We start from the raw sequence: 12211 nt of genomic DNA on the forward strand, positions 1-12211 counted from the left end.
TCTGATCAAAAATTTAATCAAAATACATTTGCAGAGTAAATTCTCAGCTACAACAAAATAAAATATGGGAGACATCAGAGTAGGGATAGGCGAGATATATTCAAACAACAACAGCAAATATTACCTAATCAAATTAAATTCAATTGTTTTCCTTGATTAAAGTGGCACTATGTCAACGTCAAGGTTTTCTAACGGCAGACCTGATACATAAAATCGCATCTCCAATACGTACCTTATCAGAACATGAAGAAAACAAATTGGGGTAACTAGCCATTCTGATGATTTAAAATACAGTAGGTACTTTTTTTACCACTTTTGGAAAATTTTGCAAAAGCGCGTTTGCATCAATTTTAATGTCTATGAGCTAAATTTGCGTCAATGAAGGCAAAAAGTGATTACATGCCCAAAGAAATGGTTGAGACCAAAATGCCCATGACGTCAAGTTTTATGCATATCAAATATCATTCAGAAACGACAAAGTATAAATGAAATATGGTTAAAATTAGAAATTAACAAAATGGCGCCTAGATGACGTCACGATCAGTGATATAAGAAATCTGTTAGGATCAATAATCATGCATATGCCACATGCCATGAAAGATTCATGGTCATTCACCATGAAATTCATGAGATATCCATGGCACAAAATGCATACAGAAAAAATAGATTAAAAAACTTAAAATATTTTGACATAATCAAGAGGTGTTCTGCTAAGCTTGGCAGCAGATCACCTAAATAAAAAAAATTAGCAAATTTTTCACTAATGGACAATGTAGATTACACATCACTGTTATGTATCACTTTCACTATATGAGTTATATTGTGACACATCAGTGTTTTTCCTTCTTGCCGATTGTTTTCTCTAACTCCTCCTCATCGTCATCATGGTCATCATCGGTATCGTGTCCAAAAAGTTGGCGTCGCACAAGTCCAGCATAGAGGCCATTGGAGCTGATGAGTTCCTGGTGCCTGCCCTGCTCGACAACCTGCCCCTGGTCAATGACCACGATGCGATCTGCCTTCTCGATGGTGCTGAGACGATGGGCTACGATGACTACAGTGCGTGTGTCAAAGTTCTTCGTAAGTGCTTGTTGGACCTGTAGTAATATGATAAAATATGTTTCATTGTTACTTTGAAATCCATTAAAGTGTGTAGATGAGTTTATGTCTATGTCTATTCATGCAATGAACTCTACATTTTCATGGACTGAGAAATTTATACCACTAACTTCATCTTTAGTCAGATTTTATCAGCAAAGTTAACCTCAAGTGATCTTTGATCTATAATATCTTGCCTACAATTCATTCTATATAATCTTTGGTGCTCCATAACCCTGTGTCAGTTTTTGGAATTCTGAGTTATTTCAAAATTTGTGACCCAAATGTTTTCATGAACCATTGTTAGAACCCATGTCTCACTCTCAGTATACAAGCAAGCTAACAGTTATTGAATTTAAAAAGATGATTCAAATCATTTCCTTTTTACATCGGGGGGGGGGGGGGGGGGGGGGGGGGAGGGGGAGGGGGAGGGGGGAGGGGGAGGGGGAGGGGGAGGGGGAGGGGGAGGGGGGGGTAGGTGATGTCTGCCTGTACTGAGAGCTACTCAATTACTTACCAAGTGCTCGCTCTCTGCATCTAGAGCACTGGTAGCTTCATCTAGGAGCAACATCTGAGGGTTCCTCACCAACGCTCTGGCTATAGCCACTCTCTGCTTCTGGCCACCTATAACGCAAATCAAAGAAAAACACATTGAATTCTTTCTGTGAATGCACTCCCTTGACACATGAAGATGACATTGAAGAGGGCATCTACAAGTTTGTACTCTTTAAGAAAAATTGATGCCTCTGTTCAGGGACGGATCCAGGGGGGGGGGGCACAGGGGGCATGTGCCCCCCCCCCCTCCCCGCTTATTCAGTGGCTGGCTGAGTCGTTGCGATTTTTTTGGGACCCCCAAAAAAATAAATATATATATGCCCCCCCGGGAAGAAATTCCTGGATCCGCCCCTACCGTTATAGAGACATTTTACAAACCCAAAGAGAAGCAATTTTTAAAATTCAAATTTGATTGTAATCCATGACAGGTTCTCAGATTAAAAGCTATTTTTCAAATACATGTATGAGCCTTTGATATTTGATCTCATAACCCTAAAATCTAATCAGTTCATTATAAAGATAATGCATTCACAAGCTATTTTTGCATACATATTGACATGGAAGCCTTGAACTGCTGTGCCCGAGCCTGTGTGGAGCACTGAACGGGACTTGTGTAGTGACTTGATAGGAAGATACATATTGAGCCCCATGACCTTTGACCTCATGACCCTAAAATCTAATCAGATCATTGGCTCTGCAAGATATATACATGTCCCCAGTTTGATGGTAATTTGGCTATCGGTTCTAATGATAATGCGACTACAAGCTATTTTTGCATACATAATGAGCCCTTTGACCTCGTGACCTCAAAATCCGATCAGTTCATTGACTCTGCAAGATACATAAATGACCCAAGTTCAGCTGGAATCCATCAATCAGTTCTTGAGATAACGCATTCACGAAAACGGACGATGTAAGGACGGACAACCCGAAAACATAATGCCTCCGGCTACTTTGTAGCGGAGGAATAAAAATGGTCATTACCTGATAACTGAAGTCCCTTCTCTCCCGTCTGAGTCTGATAACCCTTATTGAGATGAACGATGAAGTTATGTGCATTGGCTTGCTTGGCAGCACTCTCGATACGTTCCTTAGAGCAGTCCTGCAGGCTGTAGGAGATGTTATCATGGATGGATCTGGCATAGAGTACTGGCTCCTGACCAACAAGGGCAATCTGAAGAAGAAAAACAAAGACAAAGTGATTAGTAATCTGAAAGTAAACGGGAATGAATTACAAAATTGCTTTACCACGTACGTCAAACCCTACAGAATATGTTAGCTTTGATGTATCTGTTGCATGGTGTTCTAAAGAAAATAATAAAGAGCTTAGTTTTCTTGTAGTAAACAGTAGTGCAGATACTTACTCCTGTGTATAGTATGGAGTGGATGTGTATGGAGGACAGACGTAACTTGTAATAATAAGTCCAAAATTTTTCCATGATTGAAAAATACAACAAGGAAATTATTCCACAGCACTTTTCAAGTGCATATGAAATGCACTACAGCGTCGAAGTTATGTAGTGTAGTGTAGTGTATAACTATATCATCACTACCAACATCGACATCATCCTTATCTCCTCCATCATCATTGTCTTTATTATCCCTGTAATAATTTCAATTTTTTTTTTTGACAAGCCTCCATCTCCCATGCTGAGTATGTGATAAAATTGGCAGGAGTTTCAGCCAATATTCACACAAAGTGCAGTCCTCTGCCCATTTGAAGTACACTTTACACCAATGATGTCTTTTATAAACAGATTGTTTTTCCTCATGCCTACCTTCTGATGTAGGAAAGCATGATCATAGTCCTTGACGTTTCTACCGTCTATCAGCACTTCTCCTGATGTGGGCTCATAGAAGTGTTCTATGAGATTGATACAGGAGCTCTTGCCTCCACCACTGGGCCCAACTAGGGCTAGCACTTCACCAGGGGATGCCGTGAAGCTTACATCCTACGCGCAAAGAAGGAAAACAAAAGTTTCAATATCAAACACTAAGTCACTAACCATATAATTATCTTAAAGACAGAATCCACTGCAATAACTTGCTTTTAATATATGCAGAAAAACAGGAGAAACAGAGCAAACAAAGTTTGAAGAAAATCAGATCACTAATAAGATCACTACACAAATTGCCAAATTGGTAATCAGTTTGTGACATCATTGCATCACTATTTATGAATTGCTTTATATATTTTTTATCAAATTACTTTCCCTTTTTATCCTCAAGAACTTGATTTCCCCATGCCTTTGCCCAGGTTATATGATTTGTATCATATCGCATGCATGACATTTCACAATTTTTTTTTGAACTTTGAAAAATTATATTATTTTCAGGATACTGTATATTCATAATTATTAATTTTCATATAGTTTATTAAAATTCAAATATATTGCTTTATTTCTTTATATAATTCTTTATATAGGTCACAGATTACAAAATGATACACTATATGGCCCGAATCAACACTTCTCCTGTTTGCTGTCACAGATCAAAGGGGAGAATTGGTTTAAGGGTTTGAATATCTGTCTCACACAACTCACAAGATGGATTTCCTAGCATGGTGTCTTCTGGGAGCTTTGTTACCATGTAATGATCACTCGTGATAACACTTTGTGAGATTGTCTGGTCTAGATGACAGCACTTTGACACTTATATGAATAAATATCATTAAGAAACCCAAAAGGAAATTTTTATATCAAGAGTGCATAATTTAAAAGTTCATAATATTTGTGCAAAAAACGGCTCTCCAGGATCCCCTTCCCCTTTCAAAATCCAATAATACTCACATCACCTCTGTTTTCTTACTTTGAGTACTGGAATAGACGGTCTGGTTGGATAGGCAAAGGTGACATTTTTGAACTCCAATTGACCCTCAAACTGCCTGGGTGCAACCCTACCTTCATTCATAATGGTGGGCTTCCTGTCAATCAGTTGAAACACTTTCCTAGAAGCACCTGCAGCCCTTATTAGCGCAGTAGACACATCAGCAATTTTCTGATAACATGAAGTACAAAGGTTAAAAAGTAACTAATTGAGATATCAGAAAGACTTAGGTTATGAAAAAGTCCTTCAAGCCCAACAAAATTACATATGTCTTGTAAAAAAAACTCATCACCTCAAACAAAATTCTACCAAAAAGAAACATTTCTCAAATTATCCATAGTGCATATTATGGATGCTAATGATGAATCAGGAACAAGGATCATCCTTTTTTTTATGAAGGATGCTTTTACAAGAAACTGGAATTGGCTATTACATTCAATGATTTTATGAACATAATACTGGGCAGGACAAAAATATCTGTTGTTCGTTAACAATACCAGGAGAATCGTTTTATCACTTATTTTACCTCAAGGCATACTCCAAGCTCAAATTGATAGAGAATAAAAGAAACCAGCATTCCTCCATTCAGCATGCCCTTCAAGACAAGATGGCCTCCGTAGAAGAGCATTAATTCAAACACCATCAATTCACACATCTAGGGGGAAAAGGTAGGTAGGCAGGCATACAGAGTGAGACTGACTTAGGATCTACAAAATGCTTTGTTGATATGCTTTGTCGCAATTGGGAGAAGATTGATAGTTATTGCTATCATGAAATCAATGGAGGTTGATTGATCATCAAATATTAATTCTTAAATTACAATACTATGGCGTAAGAGGCCAAGTTCTTTTTTGGTTTACTAACTATTTACGAGGCAGACAACAATACGTATCTTTCAAATGTCACAAATTACAAAAGTTAACTATTAAATGTGGAGTACCAAAGGATCTATACTGGGTCCCTTGTTATTTGTTATTTATATAAATGATATTATTAAAGGGGAATTGACCTCAAGGAAAACAGTATGTGGTGGTCAATGGTGTCAAAATTGTCTTTACAGTAGAGTTTTTGTTGTGTTACCCAAGGTTCTGTACTGGGTCCTCTCCTCTTTTGTTTCTTATCTACGATATAATATTCATTTTTAAAGTTTTCCCCGTTTGCTGATGATACATGTGCTCGTAATGTACAAATGAATGTTTCAAATTGATGAGTAAACAGGTAAATTTTAAAAGATTCTTTATGGTTTAAAGTAAATAAATTATTTTTGAATGTATATAACTAAAAGAAATGTCATTGTAAGGTCAAGGAGCAGGTAATTGCCCAATAATTTATTACCTGCTGTTATTGATAATCTCGTTTTAAGATTCCTTGGTGTTGCAATTAATAAATCTTCGGATTGGAATGTGCACATATTAGACATTTTTAAAGACACTTGCTAACAGCGCTCAAAATACACGGGGGCGGTGGGCGATTCGCCCCCGTGAGCTACAAACCAAGGCCCGCTCGGCCCCCCCCCTGGATCCGCGCCTGACCCCCGGCCCCCTTGGGCTGCCAAGTGAAAATGTGATATTAAAGCTTAATCCCTTTTAATGACCATGTTTTCTTTTTCGTTTGCAAGGGGAGAAGAAGATATTTCACGTTAAAGACATAAAGATCAGTGTTGTATGCGTATATATTATATACACAGGCAAGTAGCAGCTATGTAGCTTGTAAATTTGTAAGAGGGAAAATGCTGATTGAAATGATAATGATGATATAGCAAATAATTGAGGAGTATCATAGGTACCAATTAAATGGATATTTGTATAAAAAAGAGCCCCCGTCAGTAATAAAAGAGCCCCCGTGAGAAGGCTCACGGGGGCTCTTTTTGGGGGGGAAGAGCCCCCGTGGACAAAAAATTAATTTGAGCCCTGCTTGCTAAATATGTTAGTATCCTCTCTAAATTAAAATTGATATTGCCTATTACTAGGCAACTGCAACTATATATTTGGGGAAATACTTATACATCACATCTGAACAAATTATATATTTTAGAGAAAAATCTTATAGAAGTATAACAAAGTCACAAATGCAAAGTCCAAGTATAACATTCTTAAAAAGATGCAACTCTTGCTTTTATACGATTTGATTACATTCAATACTCTAATTCTAATGTACTCTGTAAAACATAACACTTTTCATGTAGAGTATAGTAATATGTTCGATCAAATATCAAATATGCCACTCATCAAAAAGACCCTTTTCATCAACCCAAAGTAAGAGTTACGTAAAAATGTAAATACCATTTTGACATGGAGTTATCATTGTTTGTATATTTTGTTTTATACCATAAGTTTTATACTCTTTGTTATTCAGTTATTGTATTTGGAAAAATGCACATCTCAGACTTCATATTTTCCATCTTCCGGAAGATCTTCAATTCTGACAATATTTATTCTTCACCATAGAGTTCCTATGTTCCAACTTACCGAGTTGATGACTGAAAAAAAGCCATAAGCTACAGCTTCCTTCTTACGTAGCAGGTAGGTGATGCGGAGCTTATTCCAGTAGGTCTTCCTCTCCCCTTCTTCATTGGCAAAGCTACGTACCGTCTTCAAGCTAGAGACGGTTTCTTCAGCCACAATGTTAGCGTTGGCCAGAGAAGTCTGAACTTTCTTGGACAGTTTCTGTATTTTAAAGAATGATGCAAACAAAAAATATGAATATTCACATCACAACAATGTGCAATAAAAAAAGTTAGTACAGGAATATATGTCCGTAGAAGAACAGAAACATTGGAAGTCTCATTGTGAACGAATGTCAGCTTCATAACAGCTTTCAAAGACATCAGTGATGACGGCAATAAAAGGAAAGAGATGAGTGTAATGAAGGCGAGTCTCAGGAACACAAAGCAGTATACTAACAAAAGTCTCAGGCTCCAGTAAAAAAGCCAATGTTAAACAGGGAATGCTGCATACTGTTGATTGTTCAATCTTGTTCAATCTTGATTATAAAAGTAAGCTCTCACCTCATAATAGCTTCCAAAGACATCAGTGATGACAGCAATAAGAGGGAAAGAGATGAGTGTGATGAACGTCAGTCTCCAGGAAATAATCATCATAAAGATGATATAACCAATCACTTGGAAGATACTACGAAGAAAGATGATGATGCTATTACTCAGTGCTTCACTGATAGTAACTGTGTCAGACGTGAGGCGAGATGTTATAGCACCTAGAAAAGTCAAATGAAAATGTGACATGAAATTGATTAATTAATTCATTTAATCAACAATGTTCCATTTTCAAGAAGAGATCGGAGCTTAAACTTTTCAACATTTATTTGCCCATGAAAAAACTATTCAACCAAAGTATATCTATGGGTGGCCAAGTGAAGTTGGTGAACATACATAGATATATATATATATATATATATATATATATGTATAAAAGTACATCACTTACCAGTCCTGTTCTTATCAAAGAAGCCTAGTTCTTGTTTAAGAATCGACTCAAAGAGATGGTTGGTGACACGTTGGTTGAGTCTGGCCATTGCCATGTTTAAGAATGCACCTCTAACTCCATCGGCAGCAGCACTGTGTATTGAGAGACAAGTCAATATTGTGTAAATGGGTCGTAGCAACACAACAAATGCTGTACATGAATATTTGTTCATGTTTTTTTTCTTTTAATAAACAGATTTCTTGAGCTTTGTGTTTTGAAAGACCTAGTTTTATCTCTGCCCAGTGCCTTTAAGGCATTGCGATTACATGCCTTTATTTTAATACAGCTCCCATTATGGGTACAAATGCTTCATGTATTGATATTGGAATATCACTTTCAATGAACTTGCTCTCCAAAATATTGCCCCCTCTTACACAAACATTCATTAATGACTTTCAGTTTCATGATATACAATTAAGTTATTGCATTTACAATGTACATTCAAATTACAAAACAAAATGCAATCACCTTAAGATCCTACAACAATCTCCTGTCTATGTATATATACCTTCCACCATACATGTAATGATCAGTCATTATAATCACATGATCATAACAAATTCTTTGATGCTGTATCGGGCATATACCGGTACATCTTTTTCTTTCTTTGTGTTGTTAGGGAACATCAAACTTGCTTATACTGAAATCAGATTGAAGAGATGTTAATTTAGGCTCAGATGCGTAATTGGGGAATAAATTGTCATTCCATCTCTTTATCCCCCCTTCCATACACAGAAGTCCAGATTGGCTTCAGCCTTAGTATTGAAACATTAGTGAATACCGTAAAATTGCTATTAGAATTACCACTAAATACCCCCTCTGCTTCTAAATAATTGCATTCAGTATATACTGGTTGATTTGCGACTGACATCAAGTACCATTCTCAGGAAGATTTTATAAGTTTTGTACACATTTAACAGAAAGCAATAAACAGAATAGCATCAGTCTATTTATTAAGCCTACATCATCACTGTATTCAATTAGCCAAGCGCAATGACGCAGATACATCTTTAAACTATTTCAGCGAACATAGAAATTACTTATTCTAAAACAGTTGCATATATGCCCCTTGTATCAGAGATTAAGGCGTATCTCTTTACTGAATTCATGATTGGAAAGTCTCATATTACACTGTTATTAAACTTACACCCCTATTGATATCAGAGTCATCAATATGATACCATTTTTGAACTGGGCCCTCTCTGCCTCTACAACTACTCCATTCAGAACACGGCCTGTTAATAGTGGCCAGATTACTTCACCTGTAATCAAACAATAACAAATGTATATTATCATCATAAATAGTGACATACATGTACATAAGATCACATAATCAGTTTGACCCCCCTATACTCCACCCAAAAGATAATGTGAGATCAAGATAGGTTAAAATTATTGATCACCACAAGAGAAGTTATTATAAAGTCTTGCGAGGCAAACTTATTTATATATATGGAACTTTTTTTTAATTTGAATTTAGCACAATGCACTGTAAATGTAAAATAAAGATTGAATTTCTAATAGATACAAACATAGTTTGCCCTATAATTTGCAAGTATCAACCTAAACTTTTAAGCCCTACCGGCAACTCGACTGAAGGTTGTCCGGGAGCTTCTTAGGAAAATAATTGTAATCATAGTCCTTTGTTAAAAAGTATCCATTAACTGAAATGTACAGCTTTACCATCTATATTTTGCTCATATTTACATCGTTACAAAGCTTTACTTGTTCATGCAGAGTTAATAAAATTAAACTATAAACATGGGCCCCGTTTTATAAAGAGTTGCAATGGATCCCAATTAATTGTTATTTTACAGTCTCCTATCTCTTGCGTACATAGTTGCAATTGATCAATCAAAAATAAGTTGTGATTAATATATACTCTTTATAAGACGGGGCCCTGGAAAGCTAAAATAATGTATAAGCAACTGTTTTTGCATTATTATTTTCTTTCCTAATTTACACATTATTCTGTAAGAGCCTAATCATAAGGATGTGCAATACCGGTTGGCCCTACCTATCTTTACATTTTGTTATTATTAGATTGCTGAGACTTTAAAGGCAGGGTAAGTCCCTTTTGCAGACTTGTGTATACTCCTGAAACTTGGAGAGTATTAGAAATATATCCTTCAGATATCGTGTGTGAAATTTTGTCATTTGGTAAGAGGTTCCTAATAATAGACCTCTTCAATATACCACTGGATTCATGGAACTTCAGGGTTTAGGTCTGCAAAAGGGGCAAATCATCTTTAAGAATTGTTAACACTTACCTGCTGTTGCACACATAAGAGCAATGAAACCCACTAGCAAGAAGGGCCAGTCACCTTTTGAGTAAGCCAATAATCTCATGAACAAAGAATACCACTTGACAGATTTCTTTTTTTTCTTTCCTTCATTGTCATCGTCATCTTCATCATCATCATCATCATCACTAGAGCTGTCGCTACTTTCATTGTCACTACTGTTCTCACTTTCACTACTGCAACTCCTCTCCACATTTTTGTCTTCGTTTATTAGTCCTTGAGTATCACCCTCCAGATTAAAATTACGTTCCTCAGAGGGTCTTGCCTCTTGTAGAATGTATACCCACAGGCCGTACATGGCAAGAGATGCTACCAGTGTCCACACACCTAACGTCAAAAACCATGGGTCATCGTCATGGTTACCATCACTGTACTCCGTATATAACATGATTTTTGCCATGGCATACAGGATCATGACGATATTGATGAAACCGACGGGATACCTGGCTATCTTGATGCCCTTGGCACCATTTTTTGGATTCTTGATGACTCCTATAGTGGCACCCAGGAGGATCACTACCCTCAACATGGAGAAGAGCCATAGTTCAAACGTTGAGTGTGTGAAGTTATAGTCAAATACATCCTTATCGAACAACTCGTAATTGTTCCCATGGAGGTAAAAGACGCAGCCAAAGAAGGCATCCGCAGAGCTGAAGAGCAGCGTCACTGATGCACTTGTGTACAGCTTCATTGCTGCAGTCAACTGCCCCTAGCTATTGTGTTTGAAAGAGCACAAAAAAGCCCTCAGTTTGGGCATTCCATCTCCTTCATCAATAGCCGAACACACCCTTAATACTGGACACAAAATTCAATGGGATAATGCCCCCATTACTGACCTTAAAAACGCATTTCACATCAATAACGGTTGAAGAATCCATCTGGATAAGAAGATTAATCCTTTAATGAATAGGGTTCATTGCTATATATTACCTTTCTTTGCACCAGTGATCTCGTGGGTCAGACAGCAAGAAATTGTGTTAACAATAAAAACTGCATTGGAGTGGTTGTTAGAAGCTCTACATAAAAACACACACTCTCTCAAATTTTATACAACAATGATAAGTAAGAAGTGGAAATACCTAGGATCCATGAACAAAGAATGAGAACAAAGCAGAACAGATGATTACAGATGAGATGGAAGACTTGGTAAGTAGAGGAGATGAACGGAAGGAATAGGCTATTTTGTAATGTTACTAAATTTAATGCATAAGTCTTTGTGAAGTGCCTCAATACAAATTATTTCATTCACCTGATAAGAAAAATAGTATTTCAATAAACAGAATGCAAACTGCATATATAAGTGTTGCTAGGAAGGTCAAGCCATAATGTTTCTCCTACCTGGCAACAATTAATGTATGCAGTTCAGATATTGTCTATTGAAATACTATTATTTCTTATCAGGTGAATGCAATAATTTGTATTGAGGCACTTCACAAAGACTTAAGGTATGCATTAAATTTAGTTACATTACGAAAATGGCCTATTGGGTGGAGTATTTGAAGTAAATGAATATGTAAGCAAATAAGCAAATGATGTAAAATGAATATGTATAGAGGGAAGAGACTAGAGAAATAAATAGTAATTGTAACAAATACAAGTATAGATGAGTCTAATTTTAACTCTTAAAAAATAGAGGGAAGAGACTAGAAAAATAAATAGTAATTGTAACCAATACAAGTATAGATGAGTCTAATTTTAACTCTTAAAATTAGACTCATTCATGGGCGTAAATCCTTACGTAATACCTATTGTTCAAGGGTGGGGGGATGATCTTTTCATTCACCCCCCCCCTGAACAATAGGTATTACGTAGGGATTTACACCCATGGACTCATTCTACACTTGTATTTGTTATTATATTCCACATACTAAGAATCTTGCTCTACGATTGGTCATGAGTAAATCACGTGATCAAAGATAGTTCGCCCATCATTGATGGGAGAAGCAA

General features: G+C 36.7%; 1 protein-coding gene across 2 annotated transcripts; it reads right to left on the bottom strand.

The window, feature by feature from the left end:
• Window positions 1-218: 218 nt before the first annotated feature.
• On the bottom strand, window positions 219-11505 carry LOC575393 (ATP-binding cassette sub-family B member 9). Of its 2 annotated transcripts, XM_030972102.1 has the most exons (11): window positions 10232-11505; window positions 9109-9223; window positions 7923-8053; window positions 7487-7692; window positions 6948-7145; window positions 5006-5134; window positions 4462-4650; window positions 3432-3605; window positions 2638-2827; window positions 1616-1722; window positions 219-1097 (listed from the first exon to the last, which is right to left on the bottom strand). In XM_030972102.1, exons 1-11 carry the CDS (start codon window positions 10953-10955, stop codon window positions 831-833), a joined length of 2430 nt encoding a protein of 809 aa, XP_030827962.1. In that variant the 5' UTR covers window positions 10956-11505; the 3' UTR covers window positions 219-830. The 2 variants fall into 2 exon arrangements, with proteins under 2 accessions (XP_030827962.1, XP_030827963.1); XM_030972103.1 differs by lacking the exon at window positions 5006-5134.
• Between the last annotated feature and the right edge of the window lie 706 nt (window positions 11506-12211).

The sequence above is a fragment of the Strongylocentrotus purpuratus genome, unplaced genomic scaffold (assembly GCF_000002235.5).
Source record: "Strongylocentrotus purpuratus isolate Spur 01 unplaced genomic scaffold, Spur_5.0 spur5_scaffold_6, whole genome shotgun sequence".
Lineage (NCBI taxonomy): Eukaryota > Metazoa > Echinodermata > Echinoidea > Camarodonta > Strongylocentrotidae > Strongylocentrotus > Strongylocentrotus purpuratus.